The sequence below is a fragment of the Archocentrus centrarchus genome, chromosome 8 (assembly GCF_007364275.1).
Source record: "Archocentrus centrarchus isolate MPI-CPG fArcCen1 chromosome 8, fArcCen1, whole genome shotgun sequence".
NCBI classification, from domain to species: Eukaryota; Metazoa; Chordata; class Actinopteri; order Cichliformes; family Cichlidae; genus Archocentrus; species Archocentrus centrarchus.
Genome location: NC_044353.1, coordinates 9915275 through 9942317, shown reverse-complemented (window position 1 = coordinate 9942317; position 27043 = coordinate 9915275). Strand labels below are relative to the sequence as shown.

At 43.1% G+C, this 27043-nt stretch overlaps 5 protein-coding genes across 9 annotated transcripts in view; 4 read left to right on the top strand and 1 right to left on the bottom strand.

The window, feature by feature from the left end:
- On the top strand, positions 1-1488 carry LOC115784686 (pleckstrin homology domain-containing family F member 2-like). The gene is made up of 2 exons (XM_030736001.1): positions 1-267; positions 466-1488. Exons 1-2 carry the CDS (start codon positions 21-23, stop codon positions 1020-1022), a joined length of 804 nt encoding a protein of 267 aa, XP_030591861.1. The 5' UTR covers positions 1-20; the 3' UTR covers positions 1023-1488.
- Positions 1489-4714: 3226 nt separating this feature from the next.
- On the bottom strand, positions 4715-6131 carry LOC115784935 (pleckstrin homology domain-containing family F member 2-like). The gene is made up of 2 exons (XM_030736339.1): positions 5865-6131; positions 4715-5666 (listed from the first exon to the last, which is right to left on the bottom strand). The coding sequence occupies exons 1-2, from the start codon at positions 6109-6111 to the stop codon at positions 5110-5112; spliced, it is 804 nt and encodes a 267-aa protein (XP_030592199.1). The 5' UTR covers positions 6112-6131; the 3' UTR covers positions 4715-5109.
- A 4724-nt stretch (positions 6132-10855) lies between these two features.
- On the top strand, positions 10856-15811 carry wbp11 (WW domain binding protein 11). 2 transcript variants are annotated; one of them, XM_030736596.1, is made up of 12 exons: positions 10856-11028; positions 11704-11790; positions 11916-11947; positions 12055-12148; positions 12308-12504; positions 12836-12969; positions 13069-13232; positions 13330-13563; positions 13698-13823; positions 13915-14196; positions 14339-14524; positions 14610-15811. In XM_030736596.1, the coding sequence occupies exons 2-12, from the start codon at positions 11727-11729 to the stop codon at positions 15296-15298; spliced, it is 2202 nt and encodes a 733-aa protein (XP_030592456.1). In that variant the 5' UTR covers positions 10856-11028; positions 11704-11726; the 3' UTR covers positions 15299-15811. The 2 variants fall into 2 exon arrangements, with proteins under 2 accessions (XP_030592456.1, XP_030592457.1); XM_030736597.1 differs by having other exon boundaries at positions 10888-10981; positions 14610-15298.
- Positions 15812-15990: 179 nt separating this feature from the next.
- ddx47 (DEAD (Asp-Glu-Ala-Asp) box polypeptide 47) lies at positions 15991-21176 on the top strand. Its single transcript, XM_030735956.1, has 12 exons — positions 15991-16145; positions 16363-16456; positions 17375-17563; positions 17645-17716; positions 17862-17980; positions 18994-19065; positions 19223-19339; positions 19433-19579; positions 19684-19821; positions 19907-19977; positions 20194-20323; positions 20838-21176. The coding sequence occupies exons 1-12, from the start codon at positions 16020-16022 to the stop codon at positions 20991-20993; spliced, it is 1431 nt and encodes a 476-aa protein (XP_030591816.1). The 5' UTR covers positions 15991-16019; the 3' UTR covers positions 20994-21176.
- Positions 21177-21543: 367 nt separating this feature from the next.
- The window catches only part of LOC115784889 (myosin-10-like), a 58083-nt gene continuing 52583 nt past the window's right edge, over positions 21544-27043 (top strand). For 2 of the 4 annotated variants that reach the window (XM_030736280.1, XM_030736281.1), the window contains exon 1: positions 22976-23320. In XM_030736280.1, coding sequence (XP_030592140.1) covers positions 22976-23320 — 345 coding nt within the window. Of the gene's footprint in view, positions 22199-22942; positions 23321-27043 lie in introns of those variants that run through there. The other 2 variants (XM_030736279.1, XM_030736278.1) reach the window with 2 other exon arrangements.

The following is a 27043-nucleotide window of genomic DNA, read 5'->3' as shown; positions in this document are numbered from 1 at the left end:
AACTGGTTCATGCCAAAGAAATGATGGATCACCCAACCTTTAAACGAGAGAACCACGACCGTGTCCAGGCAGTTGAGAATTTATTCCATCACACAGGGAAGTCCTTGTGTAAGCCGGGCCGGATTCTGATCGGAGAGGGAGTTCTGGTCAAGCAGGGTCGCAAGAAGATGCAGAAGAAAGTCTTCTTCCTCTTCAATGACATTCTGGTGTACGGCAGCATTGTTGTGAATGGTCGCTGGTACAATAAGCAGAAGATCATCCCTTTAGGTGAGACACTCATCTGCTGCTCCTGTGGCTAAACATGACACTTAATGAGAGCTTTACTGTGAAAAGAGGAACTATTCATAATATGAATGGCAGGTAGAAAACACTGAGTGTGCTGAGTGTTGATTAGACTAAAAACCAGCAGCTCATCTATCTGATTATTATGCTGTTATCAATACACCAAATTCACTTTCATTTCAGAGGACATAAAGCTGGAAGACATTGAGGACAGTGAGGTATACAAGCATCAGTGGCTGATCAGGACACCGAGCAAGTCTTTTTTTGTGTCAGCCCCTTCAAACAAGGACAAGCAGGCCTGGATGGAGCACATCGGTGAATTCCAGTCCAGCCTCACAACGAGCAGCAACCACAAACCTAATAAGAAATTTGCTGTTTCCTGGCTTCCTGATCACGTTGCATGCAAATGCATGCGGTGCCTCAGTACGAAGTTCGGTGGGGCCAATCGCCGACACCACTGCAGGAATTGCGGCTTCTTGGTTTGCAATTCCTGCTCCAAGCAGTGCATCGTTATCAATCACATTCACCCCACTAAAGCGCTGAGGGTCTGCAGTTTCTGCTACAAGAAAATCAAAGAAGAGAATTCTCGTCAGAGGGGAGATAGCACCGGGAGGAGCAGCTCAGAGGAGGAAGAGTTGGCTCCATCCGGTGATGAAATGGAGGAACCAGAGATAGGGATCTACTCTCCCAGCAGCTGGCTGGACACCAAAAATGGGACATGGGGACGAATGAGCACTTAGATTACCCAAAACCAGTGCTTCAGACCGCACAATAAACTGTAACAAAGAGAATTGGACATTTGAATGCATTCAGATTGTACAAAGTTGATTTAGTTGCATAAAGAAATCCCTCTGTATTATTGTTTGCACCATTTTTACTAGTTAATTTGTGTTTTATTCAAATTAGGGAATCACCTTTGGCTATACATGCTGTGATTTGTGACACTGGATAAAATACAGAACTGTAAATAGTAAGCTAGAAGTGAGCAAAAAAAATCCTTTTAAAAAGCTGAGAATATATATTTATACACATTCATCACTGTCATATCACATGTTGTATACATGTTTTGAATATTGTTTTTATTAAATGAAAACACTTTCTTCTCCTTATGCATGTGACTCCAAATTACAGATTTCAGTCCTTGCATGCATGTGAAGTATTTGTACCCAGTATCTGCTCTTTTGCTGCTACTTTCCCTGTAAAAGAATAAAGTGCAGGTAATGAATTTGTTTGTGTTGTTGTTATTATTATGAGGCTGAAAATACTCATGTAGATATAAAAGCCTCTGTTTAATCCACTGACAGTTGAACCACAGTCATGTGGTATTGTTTTTAAGCTCCCTAAAGAGCCTTCTGCGGATCCAAAATGCTGCAGAGTACTGACAGGGAACAGAAAGCGAGAGCATATTTCTCCCATATTGACTTCTCTTCATTGGCTCTTGAATAATCAGCCCCATCTTATCTTAAAGACCTCATAGTACCATATCACCCCAATAGAGCACTTTGCTCCCAGACTGCTGGCTTACTTGTTATTCCTAGAATACTTAAGAGTAGAATGGGAGACAGAGCTTTCAGCTTTCAGGCCCCTTTTCTGTGGAACCAGCTCCCCGAGGAGCCTAGGCAGCATAACTAAAGGGATAGTTCAGAGTCACCTGATCCAGCCCTTAGTTATGCTGTCTAGGCTCCTGGGGGGTTCTCATGATGTTTAATCATGCGAATAATGATAAAACAATAATCATTAGTTATTATTAATCTCTGATTCTCTTCCACAGCGTGTCTTTTGTCCTGTCTCCCTCCCCTCAGCCCCAACCGGTTGCAGCAGATGACTGTCCCTCCCTGAGCCTGGTTCTGTCACATGTTTCATCCTGTTAAGAGTTTTTCCTTCCCACTGTTTCCCAGTGCTTGCTAGTAGGGGGCTCGATTTGATTGTTGGGTTTTCTCTGTAATTATTGTAGGGTCTTTACAATATAAAGCGCTTTGAGGCATTTTTGTTGTTGTGATTTGGTGGTACATACAGGTGCTGATCATAAAATTAGAACATCATGAAAAAGTTGATTTATTTCAGTAATTCCATTCAAAAAGTGAAACTTGTATATTATATTCATTCATTACACACAGACGGATATATTTCAAATGTTTGTTTCTTTTAATTTTGATGATTATAACTGACAACTAATGAAAACCTCAAATTCAGTATCTCAGAAAATTAGAATAGATTCAATATTGAAGACACCTGGTGCCACACTCTAATCAGCTAATTAACTCCAAACACTTGCAAAGGCCTTTAAATGGTTTCAGTCTAGTTCTGTAGGCTACACAATCATGGGGAAGACTGCTGACTTGACAGTTGTCCAAAAGACGACCTTTGACACCTTGCACAAGTAGGGCAAGACACAAAAGGTCATTGCTAAAGAGGCTGGCTGTTCACAGAGCTCTGTGTCCAAGCACATTAACAGAGAGGCGAAGGGAAGGAAGAGATGTTGTAGAAAAAAGTGTATAAGCAATAGAGATAACCGCACCCTGGAGAGGATTGTATAAGAAAACCCATTCAGAAATGTGGGGGAGATTCACAAAGAGTGGACTGCAGCTGGAGTCAGTGCTTCAAGAACCACCACACACAGACGTATACAGTCATGGGTTTCAGCTGTCGCAGTCCTTGTGTCAAGCCACTCTTGAACGAGAGACAGCGTCAGAAGCGTCTCGCCTGGGCTAAAGACAAAAAGGACTGGACTGCTGCTGAGTGCTCCAAAGTTACGTTCTTTGAAAGTCAATTTTGCATTTCCTTTGGAAATCAAGGTCCCAGAGTCTGGAGGAAGAGAGGAGAGGCACAGAATCCACGTTGCTTGAGGTCCAGTGTAAAGTTTCCACAGTCAGTGATGGTTTGGGGTGCCATGTCATCTGCTGGTGTTGGTCCACTGTGTTTTCTGAGGTCCAAGGTCAATGCAGCCGTCTACCAGGAAGTTTTAGAGCACTTCATGCTTCTTGATGCTGACCAACTTTATGGAGATGCAGATTTCATTTTCCAACAGGACCTGGCACCTGCACACAGTGCCAAAGCTACCAGTACCTGCTTTAAGGACCATGGTAACCCTGTTTTTAATTGGCCAGCAAACTCACCTGACCTTTAACCCCATAGAAAATCTATGGGCTATTGTGAAGAGGAAGATGTGATACGCCAGACCCAACAACTCAGAAGAGCTGAAGGCCACTATCAGAGCAACCTGGGCTCTCATAACACCTGAGCAGTGCCACAGACTGATCAACTCCATGCCACGCCGCATTGCTGCAGTAATTCAGGCAAAAGGAGCCCCAACTAAGTATTGAGTGCTGTACATGCTCATACTTTTCATGTTCATACTTTTCAGTTGGCCAACATTTCTAAAAATCCTTTTTTTGATTGGTCTTAAGTAATATTCAAATTTTCTGAGATACTGAATTTGGGGTTTTCATTAGTTGTCAGTTATAATCATCAAAATTAAAAGAAATAAACATTTGAAATATATCAGTCTGTGTGTAATGAATGAATATAATATACAAGTTTCACTTTTTGAATGGAATTACTGAAATAAATCAACTTTTTCATGATGTTCTAATTTTATGATCAGCACCTGTATGTACCACCAAATCACAACAAAAAAAGTGCTTGCTAGTAGCCCCCTACTAGCAAGCACTGGGAAACAGTGGGAAGGAAAAACTCTTAACAGGATGAAACATGTGACAGAACCAGGCTCAGGGAGGGACAGTCATCTGCTGCAACCGGTTGGGGCTGAGGGGAGGGAGACAGGACAAAAGACACGCTGTGGAAGAGAATCAGAGATTAATAATAACTAATGATTATTGTTTTATCATTATTCGCATGATTAAACATCATGAGAACCCCCCAGGAGCCTAGACAGCATAACTAAGGGCTGGATCAGGTGACTCTGAACTATCCCTTTAGTTATGCTGCCTAGGCTCCTCGGGGAGCTGGTTCCACAGAAAAGGGGCCTGAAAGCTGAAAGCTCTGTCTCCCATTCTACTCTTAAGTATTCTAGGAATAACAAGTAAGCCAGCAGTCTGGGAGCAAAGTGCTCTATTGGGGTGATATGGTACTATGAGGTCTTTAAGATAAGATGGGGCTGATTATTCAAGAGCCAATGAAGAGAAGTCAATATGGGAGAAATATGCTCTCGCTTTCTGTTCCCTGTCAGTACTCTGCAGCATTTTGGATCCGCAGAAGGCTCTTTAGGGAGCTTAAAAACAATACCACATGACTGTGGTTCAACTATCAGTGGATTAAACAGAGGCTTTTATATCTACATGAGTATTTTCAGCCTCATAATAATAACAACAACACAAACAAATTCATTACCTGCACTTTATTCTTTTACAGGGAAAGTAGCAGCAAAAGAGCAGATACTGGGTACAAATACTTCACACGCATGCAAGGACTGAAATCTGTAATTTGGAGTCACATGCATAAGGAGAAGAAAGTGTTTTCATTTAATAAAAACAATATTCAAAACATGTATACAACATGTGATATGACAGTGATGAATGTGTATAAATATATATTCTCAGCTTTTTAAAAGGATTTTTTTTGCTCACTTCTAGCTTACTATTTACAGTTCTGTATTTTATCCAGTGTCACAAATCACAGCATGTATAGCCAAAGGTGATTCCCTAATTTGAATAAAACACAAATTAACTAGTAAAAATGGTGCAAACAATAATACAGAGGGATTTCTTTATGCAACTAAATCAACTTTGTACAATCTGAATGCATTCAAATGTCCAATTCTCTTTGTTACAGTTTACTGTGCGGTCTGAATCACTGGTTTTGGGTAATCTAAATGCTCATTCGTCCCCATGTCCCATTTTTGGTGTCCAGCCAGCTGCTGGGAGAGTAGATCCCTATCTCTGGTTCCTCCATTTCATCACCGGATGGAGCCAACTCTTCCTCCTCTGAGCTGCTCCTCCCGGTGCTATCTCCCCTCTGACGAGAATTCTCTTCTTTGATTTTCTTGTAGCAGAAACTGCAGACCCTCAACGCTTTAGTGGGGTGAATGTGATTGATAACGATGCACTGCTTGGAGCAGGAATTGCAAACCAAGAAGCCGCAATTCCTGCAGTGGTGTCGGCGATTGGCCCCACCGAACTTCGTACTGAGGCACCGCATGCATTTGCATGCAACGTGATCAGGAAGCCAGGAAACAGCAAATTTCTTATTAGGTTTGTGGTTGCTGCTCGTTGTGAGGCTGGACTGGAATTCACCGATGTGCTCCATCCAGGCCTGCTTGTCCTTGTTTGAAGGGGCTGACACAAAAAAAGACTTGCTCGGTGTCCTGATCAGCCACTGATGCTTGTATACCTCACTGTCCTCAATGTCTTCCAGCTTTATGTCCTCTGAAATGAAAGTGAATTTGGTGTATTGATAACAGCATAATAATCAGATAGATGAGCTGCTGGTTTTTAGTCTAATCAACACTCAGCACACTCAGTGTTTTCTACCTGCCATTCATATTATGAATAGTTCCTCTTTTCACAGTAAAGCTCTCATTAAGTGTCATGTTTAGCCACAGGAGCAGCAGATGAGTGTCTCACCTAAAGGGATGATCTTCTGCTTATTGTACCAGCGACCATTCACAACAATGCTGCCGTACACCAGAATGTCATTGAAGAGGAAGAAGACTTTCTTCTGCATCTTCTTGCGACCCTGCTTGACCAGAACTCCCTCTCCGATCAGAATCCGGCCCGGCTTACACAAGGACTTCCCTGTGTGATGGAATAAATTCTCAACTGCCTGGACACGGTCGTGGTTCTCTCGTTTAAAGGTTGGGTGATCCATCATTTCTTTGGCATGAACCAGTTCTGCAGCTCAAGATTGTCAGTCCTCCCTTTTAAAGGGTTAGTGACACAGTGGGACTTTCAGAGCGCCAAACACGTCATACAGGAAGCAAAAAAGATGGAGATGTGGGGCAGTAGTAACTAGAAATACAGAAACCAGTCAAACAAACAAAGAAACAATTCTTTTCATTAAGGAATTTTTTTTCTTTACGTTGTTTTTAACTAGTGGTACCCCTTCACATAATCTTCACTCTTATTTGGAAGAACAAATTGTGTGCGAAAGGTAATTGACTGACTTCACTTCTTGCTGGAATTTCAGAATTCATTGATCCATCAGTGATGGTGAATCATACAACAAAGTAGCCTCAAACACCACAGTTAAAGCGTAGCTCAGCAAGTCACATCATGCCAGAGCAAACACAGCTGCATTTCTTTATACTGCTGAGTCCTGTTGGCACTGACATGTCAGTTTTTTAATCAAAGGTCTGTGCTATCTGTGCAGGTTAATTAATAAGTCAGCTTTCAGTCAGAATTCAAAAGAAACTCCAAAAAGCAGGAGGGAGCTGTTTCCGTGTTTTTCCCATGCCAATGAGGAAAAGATTTTTCTTTAAAATGATCAGTGAAGTGCAAGGGATTGAGCACCTGTAAATACTGTTGAATTGAAGTGACCCATTTAATGACATTAGCACTGGTACTGAAATACCAATCAACACAGAGCATTAAACACACCAACTAATAGCTGCAAAATTAATTTCTATACATTTGAATACATATTGTTAGATTTTATTGTACATGAGCTTCTTTTTAATCAAAGTACAGCCTACAAAGTCCAGAACACCTGACTGGAACACCAATATCTTATCTGGGTCAAAACTGGAACTGCAATAACTGGCACTTCCCGATCTTAATCTTCCCAAAAGTGTAGAGTCATTTGGTTGTCTGTTTATCTGTTAGCCAGGTATAACACAGATTCTTATTAGAGTAAATTTCCAGAAAGCAGGTGGAGAGGTGGAGCCTGAGAAAATGAAGAACTTGGCACAGATTCAGACCACTTACTGTGCGCTGTCTTAAATTACTTTCTGCCACGGAAGTCAAAGTCTTTCTGGAAGCAAGTGTCACCACTAGGCAGCCATATTGGTAACAACTCTGGGCATTTATTTGGGGAGTTATTTTGAAGCATTACCTAAAACAGTGTTTTTATTTATTTTCCCCTGGAGCTATCCTTCTACCAAAGTCCTTCTGGAAGTCACATGGGTCCTGCTGTACCTGCCACACAGCCACCCCTTGACATGACAATTTGAATTAATGTCTCATCCTTCTTTATGTCACCTGTGTTTCATTGTATAATCGGTCATCTGTGTACACACATACACACCAGTCACTTTACCTGTCATTATGACCACTCACAGGTGAACTGAATAACACTGGGAACCCTTGGGTCCTGCCATCCATGTGGATGTTACTTTGACATGTACCACCTACCCAAGCACTGTTGCAGACCATGAACACCCTTTCATGGAAACAGTATTCCCTGATAGCTGTGGCCTCTTTCAGCAGGATAATGCTCCCTGCTGCAAAGCAGAAATGGGTCAGGAATGGTTTGAAGAGCACAACGAGTTTGTTGACTTGGCCTCCAAATCCCCCAGATCTCTGGGTTTTCTTTGACACACATTTGCATGGATAATTTTTCAAATATGTAACAGCATATTTACTGGAACTGCTCCTTGTTCCTTGACTTGGGCCTGAGGCAAACAGCCCATAATCGTAAACCTCAGTTAAACTTTGCCCACCTTCTCTTACTGTTTGTGTTTTTCATTATTTTTTAAAAATGTCAGAAACACATGCAGAACATTTTTCTCGAAGTGTAGCTTAATTCTGTTTTTATTAACAAATGGTAACAGTGTCACATCTTCTCTAAACAGCCAGCTCATTTCTTAAAATGAGGAATAACCTGTTTGTCTTTTCATCCCACAGAACAAGGAAACTTGTTCTGATTTTACACTTACGGAAATTCACTCTGCATTGATCACAAGTCCTACCATCAAATCTTATCTTGACTCTCTTGTTATTTAAGGAACTTTTTTCCCCATCATCTTATCTGCTCCTTGTGTACCTACATTTTAGGTTGAGCGTGAGCAAGTGTTTGCAGTGCAGTGGTTTGGACTGTGCCCTCACAGCAAAAAAGATCCCTGGTTTAAACCTTCTGGCAAGCTGGGGTTTGCATTGGATAAGCTCCAGATGAGCGCTTAAGAAAAGAAATGAATGCTGGCAAATGCTCTTTGTGTGATCCTGCAACAAAGGAGAAACTGTATTGCATAAACATCACACTGTTACATTCTTGTAGTAGTCAGCAGCTGTCCCCCTTTTTTAATTTTCTCTCTGCTGTGACTATTTTCTGTTTTGAAAACTTGAACAAAACAGCAAAATAAAATGCTGTCTCAGATCCGTTTATGTGGTTGGGACAGGCAGCGCGGTGCATGTGGATGCAGCCAGCCAAAGCCCAGCATCTGAAACAAACTGAGTGACTTTGCAAATTGACAGTGCACGTTGATCCACTAACGCATTTGCAAAGAAGTTATTTCCTCGTTTTGTTGCAAATAACTCGCAATTGTGACTGACTTCAGGAGCTGAAGAGCAGAGCCGTTTGACAGTAAAATAGTGACACCTGCTGGATGAAAATGGACAATGCACAGGTCATAGAGCGGCGAATAAAAAAATATTAATTTGCTGCTCATTTGTAGAGTAAGCTCAGGTTATGGAATCCATTACCTTTAAAACCGAATAAGCTGCTGCGATATGGTTAAGCACTTTGTTCTGTTTTGCTGTATTTTCAAAAAAAAATTTAAGACCAGAGACTAAATATAAAGGAGCAGGAGCAAACTGTAGTCAAAACTGTAAATATTTAAATAATGTGTAAATATGTAAATATTTTTTAAAAAATTAGTCCAGGTTTTAATGAAATGGTTCAAATGGATCTGTGTTTTTGTGATGGTAAAAAAAGTGACTACAATAAATTATTTCGAAACTTTTCCCAACTTTAATGTGATCTATTATATGTATAAGTCAACTGGAAAACAAATCTGTTAAAAATGTAAAAAAAAAATAAGCTGGTTAAATTAATACTTTGTTGCTGAAGCACCTTTTGGTTCAGCATTTAATCTTCTTGGGCAGGAGTCTGTCAGCGGGGAAGAGCTTGACTTGCCAATATTTGCCCACTCTTCCTCGCAAAAGTCCTCCAATTGAGGGCAAGATAAATAATATGTAATATATACACTATAAAAAATCATAATATGTACACAAAGAATCTGGTCCTCCAGTCCAGTCTGTCATTCAAGTGAACTCCCAGGTACCTGTAGCTGTCCACCGTTTCCACGTCCTCTCCCATGATGTTAATGGGCACAGTCGCAGTTTTATTCCTCCGGAAATTGACCACCATCTCTTTTGTCTTGCTGACATTGAGAAGGAGGTGATTTCTGCTGGACCACTACACAAAGCTCCTCAGCAGCTCCCTATACCGCATGCGACTCCTGCCCACACACACTTGATACACCCAGCCACTGCAGTGTCATCAGAGAACTTCTGCAGGTGGCATGTTTCACTGTTGTATTGGAAATCTGAGGTGTAGAAGGTAAACAGGAATGGAGATAGAACTGTCCCCTATGGTGCCCCAGTATTACTAACCACCACATCAGATAGGGTCCTCCCAGATGTACAAACTGAGGCCTAGTCAACAATCCAGGAGACAGCAGAAGTGGTGACACCCCTCTTGAGCAGCTTCTCACTCAGTAGAGGTGGTTGGATGGTATTAAAGGCACTAGAAAAATCAAAAAACATGATTCTCACCATGCCACTAGTACCATCCAGGTGAGAGTGAGCATGCTGCAGCAGGTAAGTAACTGCATCATCCACCCCCACACGAGGCTGCTAAGCAAGCTGAAGAGGGTCGAGAGCATGTTTTACCTGCAAGCTAAGCCGGGCCAGAACCAGTCTCTCCAGCACCTTCATGACATGTAATCTCAAGGCAACTGGTCTGAAATCATTAATGCCAGACAGGGCGACTTTTTTTGGTACTGGCACTAAACATGATGTCTTCCACAGCACCGATACCTTTTCCTGCAGCAGACTCAGACAGCTGAGCAGCACAGGACTTTGGGACCCTGAGACTGATCTGATCAGGGCCTGCAGCTTTGCCTTGGTGGAGTCGCTCCAGCTGTCGCCTCACCTGGTCAGCCATCACACTCAAGCCCTGTATTGGGGTGGGGTGGGGGATTTTTTGATGGCTGAGGAGGTATTAGGATTGGAGTGCTGTGTGAGGAGGGGCAACAGGGAGTCCAGTCCTGAACCTGTTGACAAACACATTTCGCTCACTGGCTCTGTCCAGGCTCTTAACATGCTGGTACATGTTATAAAAATGATAAACACACGCATTAACTTCCTTGAATAAAGTGTTATTCATTTATGTCACTATGTTTTCAGAATATAAATATTCAATAAATGCTCATGTTCTCTAATGACGCTTGCTGGTGCAGCGGGGTTGCAGTTGCTCATTACGACCACCGGGGGCAGCCCAACTAGAATGCAGCCTGGGAAGCATCACAGCCCACCACAATATATAAATATATTTTTAAAAAGTCATGTTACATGTACATATATAACTAAGCGTAATTTTAAATAATAATGTTTGTTTTGTTAATTTAATTTACTATCGCTGCTTGCGTGTTTTGATGACGTCATACGCGCCTTTCCGCTCTCGCTCGCGGCAGTAAACATGGCGCTCGGTTAGCGAAACTGCCGTGTGCATTCAGTCCTAGGAGGTTTAGATTTCTCTTCCAGGACTTATACGATACGCCTTGCTTTGCTTTGGGCATATAGAGGTGTGTGTGGTGGGCGCTGTGCCCTGAGAGTTTTTACTGAATCAAAGGTAAAGTGAATTTTTGCCTTCGGTGCGGCTTTCGCTGCTAACGCGGGCCTAGCTAACCCAAGCTAACGTTAGCCGCTAACTTGCTTTCCAGGCTAACTTGCATGAGTGTTGCTGAAGAGTTAACGGCTCTGTGATGTTTTACAGCTTACGCACAAGTTTCATTGCGCTAATCTGTAACAGAGATGTTGAGGGGCTTAGCCGGGTAAAGAGTCATGCTTTTTGACCTATTTGCTAATAAATGCTAAGGTGTGTATTGCAGGCAGCTTGGTTTAAATAGCATTGTTATCGGTAGTAGAGTTAACAAATTGGAACCTGCAATCTGTCAGAGTCAAATGTGATGTGAAACATTGAATTAAATTAATAGTATTATATAGCGCCAATTCATATCAATCAGTCGCCTCAAGACGCTTTATATTGTAAAGACCCCTACAATCAAAACGACCCCATATGGCAACAGTGGGACGGAAAAACTCCCTTTTAACAGGAAGAAATCTCCAGGCTTAGGGAGTGGCAGCCATCTGCCGTGATTGGCTGGGTGTGAAGTGCAGGAGACAGGACAAAAGGCGCTTGGTTTAATTATTACTGAAGCCTAAATGTGAGGTAAAAATGTGCTCGGATTTTGGGCTTCTATGATTATTTTAACTCCTCCTTTGTTGTCACTGTATTACATGGCAGGGTGAAGGAGACACACCGTCACAATGGGGCGACGCTCAACCTCCTCCACCAAGAGTGGGAAGTTTATGAACCCCACCGACCAGGCCAGTAAGTACTGACAATAAAACTCAGCCAGTTCGATTTGGATTTGATCTGTTGAGTAATAGTTTGTTGTTGATCAGCTGTGAGAACTATAAATATTGTATTTACTTCTTGTTTGTTCGCTTTTACAGGAAAGGAGGCCAGAAAAAGGGAGTTGAAAAAGGTTAGAAACACTCACTTAATAAAAAAAAGATCACTTTTAATGTGATATTCAAAAACAGGAGTTGTGGTGCTACAATGATAACGTCTTTCTTCATTTGGAAATACTAGAACAAGAAGCAGAGAATGATGGTGAGAGCAGCGGTGCTGAAGATGAAGGATCCAAGACAGATCATCAGAGATATGGAGAAGCTGGATGAGATGGGTGAGTTTGTGCAGTTGTGCAGTCGTGTGTGTAAGCATAATGTGTCTGTGTTTCAGCATTTCAGGTTTTTAAGTAATGTCAGCAGAAAATCCATCATAAATTAAATTCTGCAAATAATCTCCTGCTTTTCTAAAGAACAAAATATTGCTTTCTGAACAGAGTTCAACCCAGTTCAGCAGCCCTTGCTGAATGAGAAGGTGTTGAGGGACAAGAGGAAGAAGTTGCGTGAGACATTTGAACGCATTGTCCGTCTGTACGAGAGAGAGAATCCTGAAACCTACAAGGAACTACGCAAACTGGAATTGGACTATGAGACCAAACGAGGGCAGCTGGCTCTTTATTTTGACTCAGTCAAGGTATGTTGGGAATGGTGTGTAGATCCATATGCATGTTTTTATTTCCTGGGTTTGTAATTGATGCATGGATGAGAGGTATATTGTAAGCAAATTTTCCTAAAGGCTTACTTACACATGGTTGGGCTGAGAGTTTTTGTTGTATTGTGAACCTTTGTAGTGGTGAATATAATTTTAATAGAGTCTTAAAAGTCAGTAATATCATTATTTTTGGAGAGACACCAAAAACCATGTGACTCTTGTTTTATCTGTGTTAAACCTGAATGCTTCAAATTCGTTGTTGTTTCTTGTATCTCTCTGTTTACACTTTTGTATGGTGTGTCCTCTTTTTCAGAATGCAGAGTCAGTGGAGGTTGACAGTATCCCTCTACCAGACATGCCTCATGCCCCATCCAGTATCCACATCCAAGACATCCCACTTCCAGGAGCTCAGCCTCCCTCCATATTGAAAAAGAGCTCCACTTTTGGGTAGGAGTCATTCTGCGTGGAGTGCAGTTAAACTCGGTATATGACTCTTCAGAGATTTACTGTGAAACTGAGGGAATTCTGTTTTTATGCATGTCTTAGTAAAGGACCTTCATCATCCTCTGGACCGGTGTTGGTAACAGTCCCAGGTGTCCCACGGTTACCACCAGGAAAGAAGCCCCCTGGGCCCCCACCTGGCCCCCCACCTCCACAAGTCCTGGCACTGTATGGTATTCCTGCTCGACGAAGTTATGGCACAGACACAGGTGAGATGCAGACAGTTTCTTTTTTGATAGTGAAATGATTTTTGCTCCTATAATTTAACCTTTTTTCTTGTTATGTTTGTATTTATCCCTTGAACAGAGCCTTCCATTCCGGGGTTAGAAAAGGACTCTGCAATGGATTTGGGGAGAGATCGGGACAGCGGGAGTGAGAGCGACAGAGATCGGGATGATCTTGATGACGACAGCGACTCTGAAGAGATCAGTGAAGATGAGAGAGACGAAGGGGGAGATTGTGACCAGAGAGTGCGCATGGACAGGCAAGATGATGAGAGAGAAAGAGAGGAAGATAGAGACAGAAATGAAAGGCATGCTGGTGAGTGTTTCAGGCTACTTCTGCACATTTAAGCCTCAGCTCACAACTTTAAGTTGCCTTTAATCTATCTAGTACTAGTAGAATTGTATTTGTACATTGTTATTCCCGATTGTGTTGATGTCTGACTGCTTCAGGTCGTAGTGTACATTTCGCGGATATGCCTGCAGAGGCACCCCGTGAAGGAAAAAGGAAGAAAAAGAGGGTGGTAAAGAAGACCAAGGCCATTACCCCTCTGCAAGCCATGATGTTAAGGATGGCAGGTACTGTCAATGCTAAGCACTAAGCTAGTGCATCTCATTTTGATCTCTTTTTATCATTATATTGCATGATAGATTATTTTTTTGTCCTCAGGTCAGTCAGTTCCTGAAGAGGAGGAAGAAGAGGAGGTAGAGGAAGAATACACAGATGAGTCAGACAGCTCTGACATCGAGGACAGAGGACCGCCAGGGGACAACCAGTCCCATCTTATGGCCAATCAGCGCCTGCCCCCTCCTGCTGGGCCTACAGGACAGCAAGGGCCTCCACACTTGCAGGGCCCACCAATGACTGGTCCTCCACCACTGGGTCCACCTCCAGCACCCCCAATGAGGCCTCCTGGTCCACCCTCTGGTCCTCCACCTGGCCCACCACCAGGTCAGCTTCATTAGCTGAAAGATTCAGTGCTTCAGCTCTGCACTAGATACTAGAATAACTCCCTGTACCTGTTCTGTGAGCTTCTTCTACTTATCTAAGTATGAATGCCCTGAATCATTTAGATATGTTCTGTTATGTTCAGGTGCTCCTCCATTCTTGAGGCCTCCTGGCATGCCTGCAGGGATGAGGGCTCCAATGCCTCGGCTTCTGCCTCCTGGCCCTCCACCGGGTCGACCACCTGGTCCTCCTCCGGGCCCCCCTCCTGGCCTGCCACCGGGCCCTCCACCACGTGGACCCCCTCCCAGGCTACCACCCCCAGCACCACCAGGTAGGCGTGTGTGTGTGTCTAAGTACACAGAGTGGTGAGAAGAGCTGTTGCATGCATTTCTCATCTGTGTTTTGTCTCCTTATAGGTATCCCTCCTCCTCCCCCAAGAGCAGGCGGGCCCCCACGTCCGCTTGCCCCACCACTCACTCTCTTTCCTCCACCTCTCAATTCCAATGTGCTCAGTGCTCCTCCAAACATTGTTCAGCGGCAGAAAGGCCCAGGATCAAGCCAGGATGGTTCACAGACCAACCTGCAACCCCCTACCATGCCCATGCGACCTGGTGTCATGCAGATGCCCCCTCCGCCTGGGACAGCTGCCGCCTCCACGGGCACCAATCCTGGCAGCAATCCCCCCAGCCACCACCACGCAGCCACCATTGAAAAACGTGCAAACATCACCTCTGTTGCAGCTGCTGGAGGCAACCTTGCAGCAGGTGCTGGCGCTGGCGGGGCCACCATCTCTGCCAAACCTCAAATTATTAATCCCAAGGCGGAGGTCACCCGCTTTGTGCCCACGGCACTGAGAGTGCGTAGGGACAAGGCTGGAGCAGTGCCAGGAGCTGCACCTGGGCCCCTGGAGAAAGCAGGGGGTTCTGTTGGAGGAAGGAGGGGAGATGAAGGTGTGGGAGGAGGCCAGTGGCAGAAACAGCACACCACAACAGCTTCTATGGGTGTGGCCAATCCAGCCCAGATGGGTGCTGTGCCTCAGCCTAGCATGAAGACTAAAGACCAGGTGTATGAAGCCTTTATGCGGGAAATGGAGGGACTCCTTTAAGACTCAGGAGCATATTGTGGATAGTGATGATCAGCGGGGCAAGCTGAACAACGGCAGTGTGTTTGTTTAGTGCTATCTGTGCAGAGTTATAGAAGTAGCTGTCTTCAGGGCTTTTTCGTTCACCAACCAGCAAAAGTCCACTTCACCTGCAGCACTGTTCTCAGCAGGCTCATCTTCATTTGATCTGGGTTAAGTTTTTGTTGCATCAACAAGAATGAATTCCAAAAGAAGTCAGTTTTTCATTTCGCTGGGCAACTCATACTTCATGAGAAGAACACTATGCTCTGCACAGAAGGGCTTTTTGTCATTGTTTTTTTTTTTTAACCCTGTAATTTTTCCTCTAGCCAGCTGTTTGCCACATAAAAGCAATCTTGTATGACTTTTTTTTGTTATTAGTATTGGTGATCTCCTAACATCAAAATAAAGTTGTAGAATGTGTTCCAACCACTGACAAAGTACATGTGTAAAACTGTTTGATCTGCAGCCCAATAAATACTCAGAAAGCTGTTTTAACCTCGTTTCAGCCTCAGTTAATACGGGGGAGAAATTACAATGTAATTTTTAGCCAATCGCTAGTGTTGTTGCTGGTGGATGTGTTGTCATAGCCACGCGTGAGTGCAGTCTTACATAAACTCAAACTTCCATCATCCATTGCGGCTTAAACGTGAAGAGGTCTTTGCGCCTGCGCAGTGCGGAGCTGACGACACGTTGGGCAAGAAGCATGGCGGACGAGGAGAGCGTAAAGCCAAACACAGATGAAAAACTCGAGGTTTCGAGCAGTGATGAAGGCAGCAGTCACGCTGATATCGGCGAGAACGATGAGACGGTGAAGACCTTCAAGGATCTGGTAAGTTTGCTTCAGAGAGCAAAATGGAAAAAACATTTCAGCGACTTTAACTCTCAGCGAACATTGCCGTTTGAGTTAGCCTCAAACTCCGCTGTTATGTAAATCTCATTTTATCGTATTAAATGTGAATGGGATCTGCCTGTGAACGGTTATAAAGCGCTAGAACAGCATTATCACCATGTTACAAAGACTTGTACCTGGTTTCTACCCCCGACAGGGAGTTACTGAGGTTCTCTGTGAGGCTTGTGATCAGCTGGGATGGAAGAGCCCCACAAAGATCCAAGTGGAAGCTATACCAGTGGCTCTGCAAGGTGAGAGATCACAGTTTTACTGAAATAAAAGTACTGATTTATAAGTACTTCACTACAAATAAGAAGTATATGTCAGTATGCAGATACTATATAATATTATCACTGGTATTTAAGCAGTATTGCAGCAGTTTTTGAGGTTTATCTAGTTATTTACCATTCATGGATTATATGTTGAGTGCTTTTTGTGAGCAGTACAGTGCCGGATTTTCACAGAATTTCGCAGTCAAATGTATTAATTATTATCAGGAGAATAACAAATTAACTGCACCTCAAAAATAAAATAAATGTGATGAATTCAGTCCCTGTACAAATGCAGGGAGAGCTTGGTCCACATTGCCGGCAATAAGTCCGACTCGGATTGGGGCTGCGACTGCAGTGATGTGGACACTCCACCAGCCCACTGTGGTAAAGTGAGAGCTGAGCATAAAAGTGGAGCTGTTGATTTACTGGTCAGTGGTTGGATGGATGCATGGTGATAAATTAACTAGGCCCTCACAAACACCTTTTAAAGAAGAGATGACAACAAGCTGTTTCAGAAAAGGCGTTCAGATTTAGTTTACACCCTGTTCATCAGAGAGTTCACATTATGAGCTATATACCTCGAACAAAGATCTGGAAACTGAAATCTAGGATTGGAAATTAGCTTGTGCTCTAACTTATGCCGTGATTACACACCTCTTACCCTATGTAACATAATGTAATTCCTGCATTATTTATTAGTCATTATAATGAAATGCAGTGTTTCATTCTGACTCAAGAGTTTCACATCATGTTTAAAACTCTAAAGGTAAAAAAAAAAATGAAGTAGAAAGTAAATGAAATGGTCAAAAATAAACAATAAAATCTGTGTTACTTGAGTAACAGTATTTAGTAACTTGCTGCTGCTAAATATGCGTGACTTTTGTCTCTGACCTGCAGGTAAGGACGTTATTGGCCTGGCGGAGACTGGTTCAGGAAAGACTGGTGCCTTTGCTCTGCCTATCCTCCAGTCGCTGCTGGCCTCACCCCAGAGGCTTCATACGCTTGTTCTCACCCCCACCAGAGAGCTGGCATTTCAGATCTCGGAGCAATTTGAGGCTCTGGGCTCCAGCATTGGTGTTAAGTGTGGTGTGTATCTATCAGAGGGTGAGGGTGTTTGCAGTGTTGCAGGAGGCTCCGGGCTCTAAATCTGTCTCATTTTTGTTGCAGCTGTGATAGTGGGTGGAATCGACATGATGTCCCAGTCCTTGGTGTTAGCGAAAAAGCCGCACGTTGTTATTGGTGAGACTATAACAAAAATTACATCACATATTTTTACACTGCTTATGCTAACCCAGTATCATACAATAAAACACATTTATTCTAGAAAACATGAAAGTTAATATAATAAAGATAAAGTGTTTTTGTTTTTATTGTTTTTTTCCAGCTACACCCGGTCGCTTGATTGATCACCTGGAGAACACGAAGGGCTTCTCCCTACGAGCGCTGAAGTACCTGGTCATGGATGAAGCAGACAGAATCCTCAACATGGACTTTGAAACTGAGGTCAGGCATTTTTTTTTTTACTACAAGTCTCATTCACCCAGTCAGGCACAGATTCATATAGCACTTTGATCTGTGCCTAAACACTTTATCTAACATACATATGTTCACGTGCCATTTAGGGGAAATTCAGGTTTGAGTATCTTGCCCAGGGATACTTCGACACTTTGAGTTGGGAATCACTTCGACCTTCCAAACGATAGGCTGTAGCAACTGAGCCACAGCCACCTCCATGTGCCATTAAAGTGGCAATCTCAAAGATTATTACTGAATGAAGTAGCACAAAGGCGATGGAGCCGATGGTCCTCTGGTGAAAGTATGTTAAAGTGGATGTGACATCATTGGGACGAATGCTGCTAATCCAAAAAGTGAACATATCTTAGACTTCACGTAGATGGCCATAAAATGGTAAAAACATTAGGTGGCTTATGTGTTGTTGCTCATCAGAAACATGTCAACATCGTTAAATAGCATTTCATGACAGTGGACACGTTTGAAAGATTACAAAAAGAAGCAGACACGTTGAGCTGTTGGATAAGAACCTGCAGGCGACAGGCCGCACACCTCCGTCTTCTAAAGCTAGATTTGTGGTTGTGAATTTGTGTATTTGTGTAGCTCTTAGGCTATAAAGTGAGAAGATTTTCAAGAATTCAACCAATGCAAGTTTTACGGAGAAGCATTTAGTCCACCTGGGATGTGCTGTGGGTAGGCTGAATGCTGATTTGGTTGAGAAGTTGGCTTTAACAGAAAAAAGAAACAGTCACAGCTGAGTTCAGTTATAGCACAAAGATGGTCTCTGCGTAGGTGCTGTGCAGAGCACAACACAGCACAGTGACAAGCAGTAACCATCTCTCACTTCCCCCTGCCCTGCTGTTTGCACATTCATGCTGTCTGATTGTAGCTGCTCACAGAATGATGGGGAAAAAAGACCCATCTTTGCCCAGCCACAGTGTTTTTATGCCCACTGAATTCTGTGACTTGTAGCATTAAACTGCATTTATGCTGTTACTTACTAGGTGGATAAAATCTTGAAGGTGATTCCCAGAGAAAGGCGCACCTTCTTGTTCTCGGCCACCATGACCAAAAAGGTATGTTTTTGCTCAGCTCTAAGTCGACAGAGCATGTTAGCTCCATTTCTTTTAGTCCACCTTTGTTCTTGCAGCTGCTAGTCCTGCACGTCATGAGGACAGGTAATAAGTAACTGCTAGAATAACCTTTGTCTAACTTTCTTTCAAATATTTACAGGTCCAGAAACTACAGAGAGCAGCTTTGAAGGATCCTGTGAAGTGTGCAGTGTCTACAAAATATTCCACAGTAGACAAACTGCAGCAGTACTACATTTTTATACCATCTAAGTACAAGGTAGGGTGCACACACATACATGCATTGATCATGTGCTGCAGTGCTGATGTTTTATACTCAGTAAGTTTTGCACTTGTGTTCGTTTTCCAACAGGACTGTTACCTGGTTTCCATCCTCAACGAGCTGGCCGGAAACTCCTTTATGATTTTCTGCAGCACATGTAACACTGCCCAGCGGGTGGCGCTGTTGTTAAGGAATCTTGGCATCACTGCTATCCCTCTGCATGGACAGATGAGTCAGGTAGAGCTTCAGAGGTTGATGCATGTTTAAACATGGAGTTTCAGGCTTTTTTTTTTTTTTTTTTTTTTGGTGTCAGCATTCATTATAATGTCTGGTGCTTACAGAATAAGCGTCTTGGAGCTCTGAACAAGTTCAAGTCCAAGTCTCGTTCAGTGCTGCTGGCAACTGATGTGGCGTCCAGAGGACTGGATATTCCTCATGTCGACTGTGTCATCAATTATGACATTCCCACTCACTCTAAGGTGCTTATAACCACGCTGCTGGTGTATTTGATGATTAAATTCACTTCACCCGTGAACTGATCCCTGGAACTGTTTGATCTTACAGGACTACATTCACAGAGTTGGCCGAACAGCCAGAGCAGGACGATCTGGGAAATCCATCACTTTTGTCACTCAGTAAGAAGGGCCTGCTTATTGTCACCTACCACTTCATACTCAATAACATCAGTTTTTGCTTCCTTTTATAGTAATTTTGATACAATTTTTGGCATGATTAAATTATTGCTAATATGTTTTTCTGAATGGTTGAATAAGTTGTGCAATATGTTGCTGTTTATGCACCAAGTGACCGTGAAGTCAGTGCAGTAAACAAACACATCTCTGTTATCCGAGGTATGATGTGGAGCTTTTCCAGCGAATTGAAAGCTTGATTGGGAAGAAACTTCCAGCCTTTCCTACTCAAGAGGAGGAAGTGATGATGTTGGTGGAGAGGGTGAGCGAGGCCCAGAGATTTGCCAAAATAGTGAGTCATCCTTTCTCTGTGATCGCTCTTTTCTCAGTGTTGATCAAGTGTTTTTTTTTTTTCTCGATGAAAATTACATTCTATGTACTGCCTGTATAGAATGTAATTTGGGTGTAACTTGGTCCCTGCCTCCTTCCCTTAGCCTCTTCTGAAGCGCCCATCTTCTGCATCTTAAATTATCTCACAAGAAAAAAAAAAAAAAAGCAGCAGTGTTGGTCCTTTCAGCGGAAGTCTGTTTTTGTTAAGCAGGAGAGGAAGAGCGTTTTAATTTGTAGGTCCAGGAAACAGAATGCTAGTCCTGCAATTGGGGGGTGGGAGGGTGTTGTTCCAGGTGCTGGTACAGGTAGATAGGAGAGGGTGAGGAACACATGCACGAGTGTGTGACTGTGTGTGCGTGTCTAAAAATGGTCCAGCTTAAAGTCACAATACTTTAATGTTGAATGACTGATATAAAATGTTGATATATTGTTTAATACTAAGAAAATACTAAGAAAAGAAAAATTGTCTTCCTCAGGAAATGAAGGAACAAGGTGACAAAAGGAAAAGGCCCAAAAGAGGAGACGGAGACGAGGATGACACGGAACAGGCGACCGGCGTGAGGAAGAAAGTTAGAGGAGGAGGTGGAGGAGGGAAGAAGCGGGGTGGAGGAGCCTGGAGGGGGGGACGCTGAAGAGCCTAACATTAACGGACTGCACAGAACTATGACATACGACGTCTTTAGTGTTTTTGATGTAAAACTTAATTGTTATGACAGCATGTTTTCCACTGCTTCGTTTGAAAGCAAATGACTATTTAATTACAGAAAACATGTTTTTCTCACCCTGTATGAGTTGTTTCCATTTGTAATAAAACTCAGAGCTGTAGGATTGTGTGAGCTGATGCTGTTCTTGCTTTCAGACAGAAGAGGGAGATGTTCCAGAGATGTTCTCCCTCCTGTGTTTTCTCTCCTTTAAGGATATTTTCTTTAGAAAACCTGAGAGGTATTACACAGCAATAACAATGCATTGGTACTTTGAGGGATTTTTGTAATGTGGGCAAGCAACAGTTGCAATAATTATGTTTATTTTTTATGCTTGTCAGTGGTTTGCAGCAAATTGAGGGGTTGGTTTTTTCCAGCCAATGGTGGAGAAGGGCAGAGAAAGACCGCAAAATGAGAGCCCAATCGTTTCTAGGCTGCATGTGGTGGGTGTGCAGTGCCTAGATATTTGTGGGATAGATTTTAAGAGGCATCCACCGCAGCAGTGTATTTATCATCACCGTCTTTATTAATGACTGAGGAGACTGTGACAGGCATGAGGGCACGCAGCTAAAAATTTATTCCCGGGTGAATCATCACAGAGCGGGACAGGGTGGCGTATCGATCTGCGCGATCACTTTCTAAGTGCGCGCAGTCCACCGTAGGCGGGAGCAGCAGTGGTCAAGCCCGCTCGCTTTAGGAGGGGCCCCAGCGTGGAGGCAGCACTGCGCGTTGTGCTGCATACCGAAGCCCAGATACATGCCTGCGTTTCACTTGTGGGTAGCAGCTATATAGTTGCGTTTAGGGTCTAACCAGGGGGAGCTTTGCGAACAGGATCTGACTGCTGCTGCAGGTAAGTTTGTTCGTAACCACCGCGCGGGCGAGGATGATGGAGCGATGAGCGGCGTATATGAATGAATATTAGACCGTCAGTGAGCAGCCTACAGTATAGGGGATGGAGGTCGCTCCTGAAACTTACTTTGGCTGCAGCCTTTATTTGAGTAGCGAGTTCAAAATCCACCTCTTGGTGTCGTGAGCGCTGGCGCTGACCCCGAGGACAGTTTTTCCACCTAGATGCGGGTTAATTGGTAACACCTGAACTCTTTAATACACAGCAGAGAAAGTGGAGGCTGACTGTGGTAAGCTAGCTTTAGGACTACACTTTACTTCGGCTTATGGAAATAATTTTTATCTGTTGTTTTATTATTTAGTAGTTCTCCAGACGAGAATATTTAGCTGCTGTTACCCTTTTTTATTCACCGTGTCGTGACATATTCCGGTTTAACTACTTTGTGCGTGTAGCTAGCTCTGTCAGTTACGCAGGTTTATTACGCAGATATTATCCTGGTATTTGGAAAGCACGACTTCAGCAGCAAGTTTTAGGCGTTCAGGCTTTACCGAGCGACTTGGATAGGTGTTTGTTTTGTATACAGCGATGTCTCTTGGGAAGGAGTGACCCGCTGCGTGTGCCACTCACGACGTCGCTCTGTCCCGTTGGATGTGCTGGGAGAGCTGTGTAGCCTGCGCAGTATGCGCATTATTGTTACGCAGCGTCAGCCTGTCAAACACTGAAGCCTGACTCACAACTTTTGGTTCATTCTCTGAACTGGTGACATATGGTTTCCCTTTCTCACTGTATTACTTTGTTATAGCAGCTGTGAGCCTTCAGTCATGTTTGCTGTCACACAGATGCTCAGCGAATTAGACTGATTTCATAAATATTAGTGCCACTCTGTTAATTATAAAGTTTCATGACCTTTCTACCTTTCTTGAATTTATACTGATCACAGAAGATAAGGTGTAAAATTCAGTCCAATTCTGCATTGGGTGTGATTTGTAGCGCTCATGTTTTATACTAATCCCTGCACCCTTGTCTCTTCTAGGTGGCCATATTGTGGTGATAAATCCTAGTAAAGATGTCTCACCGGAGTGGGCAAGAGGACCCAGAGCGCTACCTGTTTGTGGACCGGGCTGTGGTTTACAACCCAGCCACACAGGCTGACTGGACGGCCAAGAAGCTGGTGTGGGTTCCCTCTGAGCGCCATGGCTTTGAGGCGGCCAGTATCCGAGAAGAGCGTGGCGAGGAGGTGCTGGTGGAGCTGGCAGAGAATGGTAAAAAGGTGGTGATCAACAAGGATGACATCCAGAAGATGAACCCACCCAAGTTTAGCAAGGTGGAAGACATGGCCGAGCTCACCTGCCTGAATGAGGCGTCTGTGCTGCACAACCTGAAGGACCGCTACTACTCTGGGCTCATATACGTGAGTGACTTAGACCTGGAGCCTGCAAAAAGTCGTGTTTTTTGTAACAGTTTGGTTGACTTTAAAATGATTTCCCTGGCTGTGCTGCTTGTATGCAGGCAGTTGTTAAAATTTTAGTCATCTGTCTTAGAGTCTTGGGTAAAAATGAAATCTGATAGTTATCCATCTTTGTATAGGGAGAAAAAAAAAACACCTTCAGAATGGCTCCTGACCACACAAACAAGCAAACACACATATTTGCACAAAGAATGACAGACTGAGCTTACTGGTCTGTCAACCATTGCCAGAGCTCCCCTCTTTAGTGCCATGGCTTCCCTCTCACCTCAGCTGAAGACAGACCTTTGCCATAAACGCTGCTGGTTTCATTTTATTTGTCTCAGATATGGCTCGATACTCCACCACTACCACCACCACCACCCCACCTACTGTGTAAAGCATTTGGCTTGAAACGCAACGGAGGATGGAACTAGTTTGTCACTTTTCTTTTAGCTTTCAAAGTGTCGGTGTTGTGCAGTTTCAGTTCATCAGGATAACCATAAATCTGTTCAGTTCTCCCCATCCACATGACACTACAAGACCAGTTTTTTTTTTTTTAATATATTACACATGTAGTTCCAGTCTGGAAAATCTCTCTGGTATCTGTAAATCAAAATGTAATCCATTTTAGAGTATATGTTTGAATTTTTTACCAAGTTTGGAGTGGTCTCTATCACTGCATTGCTTCTGTCCCCATAATCCAGTTTCACTACAGATGAAGCTGCTCTGTGATGTGCTCTCGACCCATTTAGTGACATGTTTACCAGGAATAGAATGTGGGTTAGTCTTCACCTGAGAGACTCGGGTTCAGGCACTGCTGGGCGAGCTGTCTCACTTAGAAATGAGCCTTTCAGCCTGTAAGACATGATAACTCTCTGATGAAGTCAGTAATTATTTGCGTGTGAACGCAGCAACACATTGCAATTGTTGAATGCTTGAAACTATTATAATTTGCCGCTACTAAAATGGAAGAAAGCATTTCGGCAATTTCCCATATGGCTTGAATTTACACGTCATTCCACCAGCTCCCTCTTCAGTTCCTCTTCACGTTCTCGCTAATACCATGGTGTCATGGTTTCTGCTTTTTCTTGGTTCAGAATTGGCTTTGGTGCTTGTTAATTGTCCCCTTGCCTAAGAGAAATTGAAAACATATGCCTGACTGTGTTGGTTTTCTAGAATTTTCTCCTGTTTAGCTCATTCTTAGAAAAAGAAGCCCAGTGTGTTTGAACTACCCCCCAGAGCTCTGCTACATCTACTGCAGACATAATACAATGCCTTCCTCAGGGCTGTGCTTTAAATTGAGATAATCGGGGTGACTTCTACAGTATATATGAATCATAATATGATCAACATAGGTCTGCGGGGTTTCTGCAAGTTGAAGCCAGTCTGTGCTAATTCTTTTTGTAAACCTATAAAATATTTTTAGCAGTTTGCCTTTAAGATATACTCACTGTTGTTCATTACCTTCATATATTAAAGGCAGTTTTTGTAGTTTTGTCCTCTTGTAATTAGAAAATCCATGTCAATAAGCCCTGATCATAATCCATGTTCTAGCAGAAAACATATGTTGTTGTGTGACATGTGGTTCCTTACTGCGCCGTGTCTTTATGTGTCAGGCAATTAGAAATAAGAGGTTTGTTGTGACTTGATTTATTAGCTTGGGAACACATCTACATAGCTGATGTCTCGTGATTTTTCATTATCTCCTTTTCCATTGTTTAAGCGTTGAAAATTAAAGTTAAGCGGAGTAGACTGAACGAGATGATTCAGTGCAAACCTCGCTGTGCACATACTGGTTTTTTTTTTTAAGGTCACTGTGAAGAAAATAAGTCCTATTTATTGTTGCCTAAACACACAGAAACAGTTAACTGTGGACATCCAGTAATTTTCCAGTGTGTATCTTGTCGCACACCTTTTACCGGGCAGCAAACTCCTGGTTTCCATCTGAATTTTCTGACCTGTACTGTCTCTTTGTATGGTCCTTTGTCCGTCTGATGCTTCTTTCGTGTAACGTCAGTCCGCCTGTTGAGCTCGCTCACTAAATTTGGCACCTTTCTATCTGTACGGTGGTGAGTCACAGGCAAGCCCCCATGCTGCACACTAACAGGGCTACAAGCAGGCCTTTGTGTTGTTAGATAAGCCTCAGCTGTCAGAAAGCCTCAGCATTCTTCCATGGCAAAAAAGACCGTCCGTCTGTCTGTCTCCTGCCGCCTACTTCAGCTCTGCTGCTGCTCAGTGTCTGTCCTATCTTCATCAGCTCGGTTCACTTTCCCACACTCACTCTGACGTGCTTGTCCTGGAGAATAATGGCATAGACTTTCTTTGCTTCTTGGGATGTATTGATGTATTGGTCTGCTATAGGTATCAGCTGATGATTTAGTCTGGTGACTGATATTGGCTTAAAAGGCTTAGCTTTGAGTTACATTCATTTTACACTGGCTGAAAGTTTAAATATTGTATGAAAAAGAGTGGAAAAAAAACCTGGACCAGCTATTGGATATATTCTTATCTAGTTTTGAATATTTGATACATATAAATGTCCCTACTCAAAATTTATTTCCTAAGCTAAAGGTAAAGCAGCATAAGAAAGGAAAAGTGCACAGCCTTGCTTATCGCCATAACCTTGTAGAGAAAGTGGTTTTATATGATTAGATTAAAGTTATCTGTTGACTTCTATTCCTGGAGGAAATTAGGATGTGATGTAAGCTATTGCTGTGCTCTGATTGTGCTTCTTTGACATTATATCATCTTTATTAAGTCTCTGTGATTCTGACAGAAAGAAAGTTTGCTGAAGATGTAGTGGCATTGGTTCATGCTGCATTTTTAATAGCACACAGTCAGTTTTAACCCATGGGCCACACTGCTTTAAAGCTCATCCATTTGATTGTTCTACTGCTGTTAAAGTGATTGGATAGCATGCATTTCAGTTTTTTACTTCAAAAGCCAAGTCTGAAGTATTTATTAGCTTTGTTATGTAATCAGTGAAGCAGAGCCATGTTGGGGGGGGGTCAAAGTCTGATGTAGTCCACACAGATCAATGGCACAGAGGCAGCCTCTGCACTCAAAGTTCCCTTTCCAGCTTTTGGAGTGGAGAAAGCTCCGTCAACGTGGGCCTGCCGTCTGACTGATCAGAGGTGGCAGATGGGGTCGGCTGTTGTGTCTGCTGTTGCCTGTGTGTTGCTCAGCTGTTACTAGGCCACAGCATCCCCTCCCCTGGATCTGATTTCACAGTGGAAATATCACCTTCTCTTTCCTGGACTGGGCCAGGCATGTCTTCTTGGCAGGCGGTGTTAAGTTAGCTGTGTGTTCTGCTAGCTGGCAGCAGCAGTTGTTAATGGTATTGCATTGATCCTGCAGGATATTTCACAATAAGCATATCCTTTTTTAATTTTTTCCACTTTGAAAACTTTTTTTTCCAGATAGTTGCATAAATTCAGGGAGTAATAACAGCTTTCCATCTCCATCACCATCAGTGTATCTAGGGTTAGTGTTGGGTTTTGTTTAACCAAATAAAACACGCATATAGCAACATGATACAGCAAATTTCAAGTCCAGGTATCCCTCTGCCAGCTGCTTACGTGCTAAATGCTGCAGAACCAAACCATGAAAACAGAACCGACTCTCCATTTATAGCAGCTCCAGTTTTCAGATAAGGGGGTTATTAAATTTTCATTAACCTTCGAAAAG

Bases quoted from the DNA above. Each gene is read 5' to 3' on its own strand.
- LOC115784686 (XM_030736001.1), top strand. From the start codon at position 21: ATGATGGATCACCCAACCTTTAAACGAGAGAACCACGACCGTGTCCAG. The intron at 268-465 runs GTGAGACACTCA...CTTTCATTTCAG, and splicing joins GCAGAAGATCATCCCTTTAG to AGGACATAAAGCTGGAAGAC.
- LOC115784935 (XM_030736339.1), bottom strand. From the start codon at position 6,111: ATGATGGATCACCCAACCTTTAAACGAGAGAACCACGACCGTGTCCAG. The intron at 5,667-5,864 runs GTGAGACACTCA...CTTTCATTTCAG, and splicing joins GCAGAAGATCATCCCTTTAG to AGGACATAAAGCTGGAAGAC.
- wbp11 (XM_030736596.1), top strand. From the start codon at position 11,727: ATGGGGCGACGCTCAACCTCCTCCACCAAGAGTGGGAAGTTTATGAAC. The intron at 12,505-12,835 runs GTATGTTGGGAA...CCTCTTTTTCAG, and splicing joins TTTATTTTGACTCAGTCAAG to AATGCAGAGTCAGTGGAGGT. The intron at 14,525-14,609 runs GTAGGCGTGTGT...GTCTCCTTATAG, and splicing joins ACCACCCCCAGCACCACCAG to GTATCCCTCCTCCTCCCCCA.
- ddx47 (XM_030735956.1), top strand. From the start codon at position 16,020: ATGGCGGACGAGGAGAGCGTAAAGCCAAACACAGATGAAAAACTCGAG. The intron at 17,981-18,993 runs GTCAGGCATTTT...GTTACTTACTAG, and splicing joins ACATGGACTTTGAAACTGAG to GTGGATAAAATCTTGAAGGT. The intron at 19,340-19,432 runs GTAGGGTGCACA...GTTTTCCAACAG, and splicing joins TTATACCATCTAAGTACAAG to GACTGTTACCTGGTTTCCAT.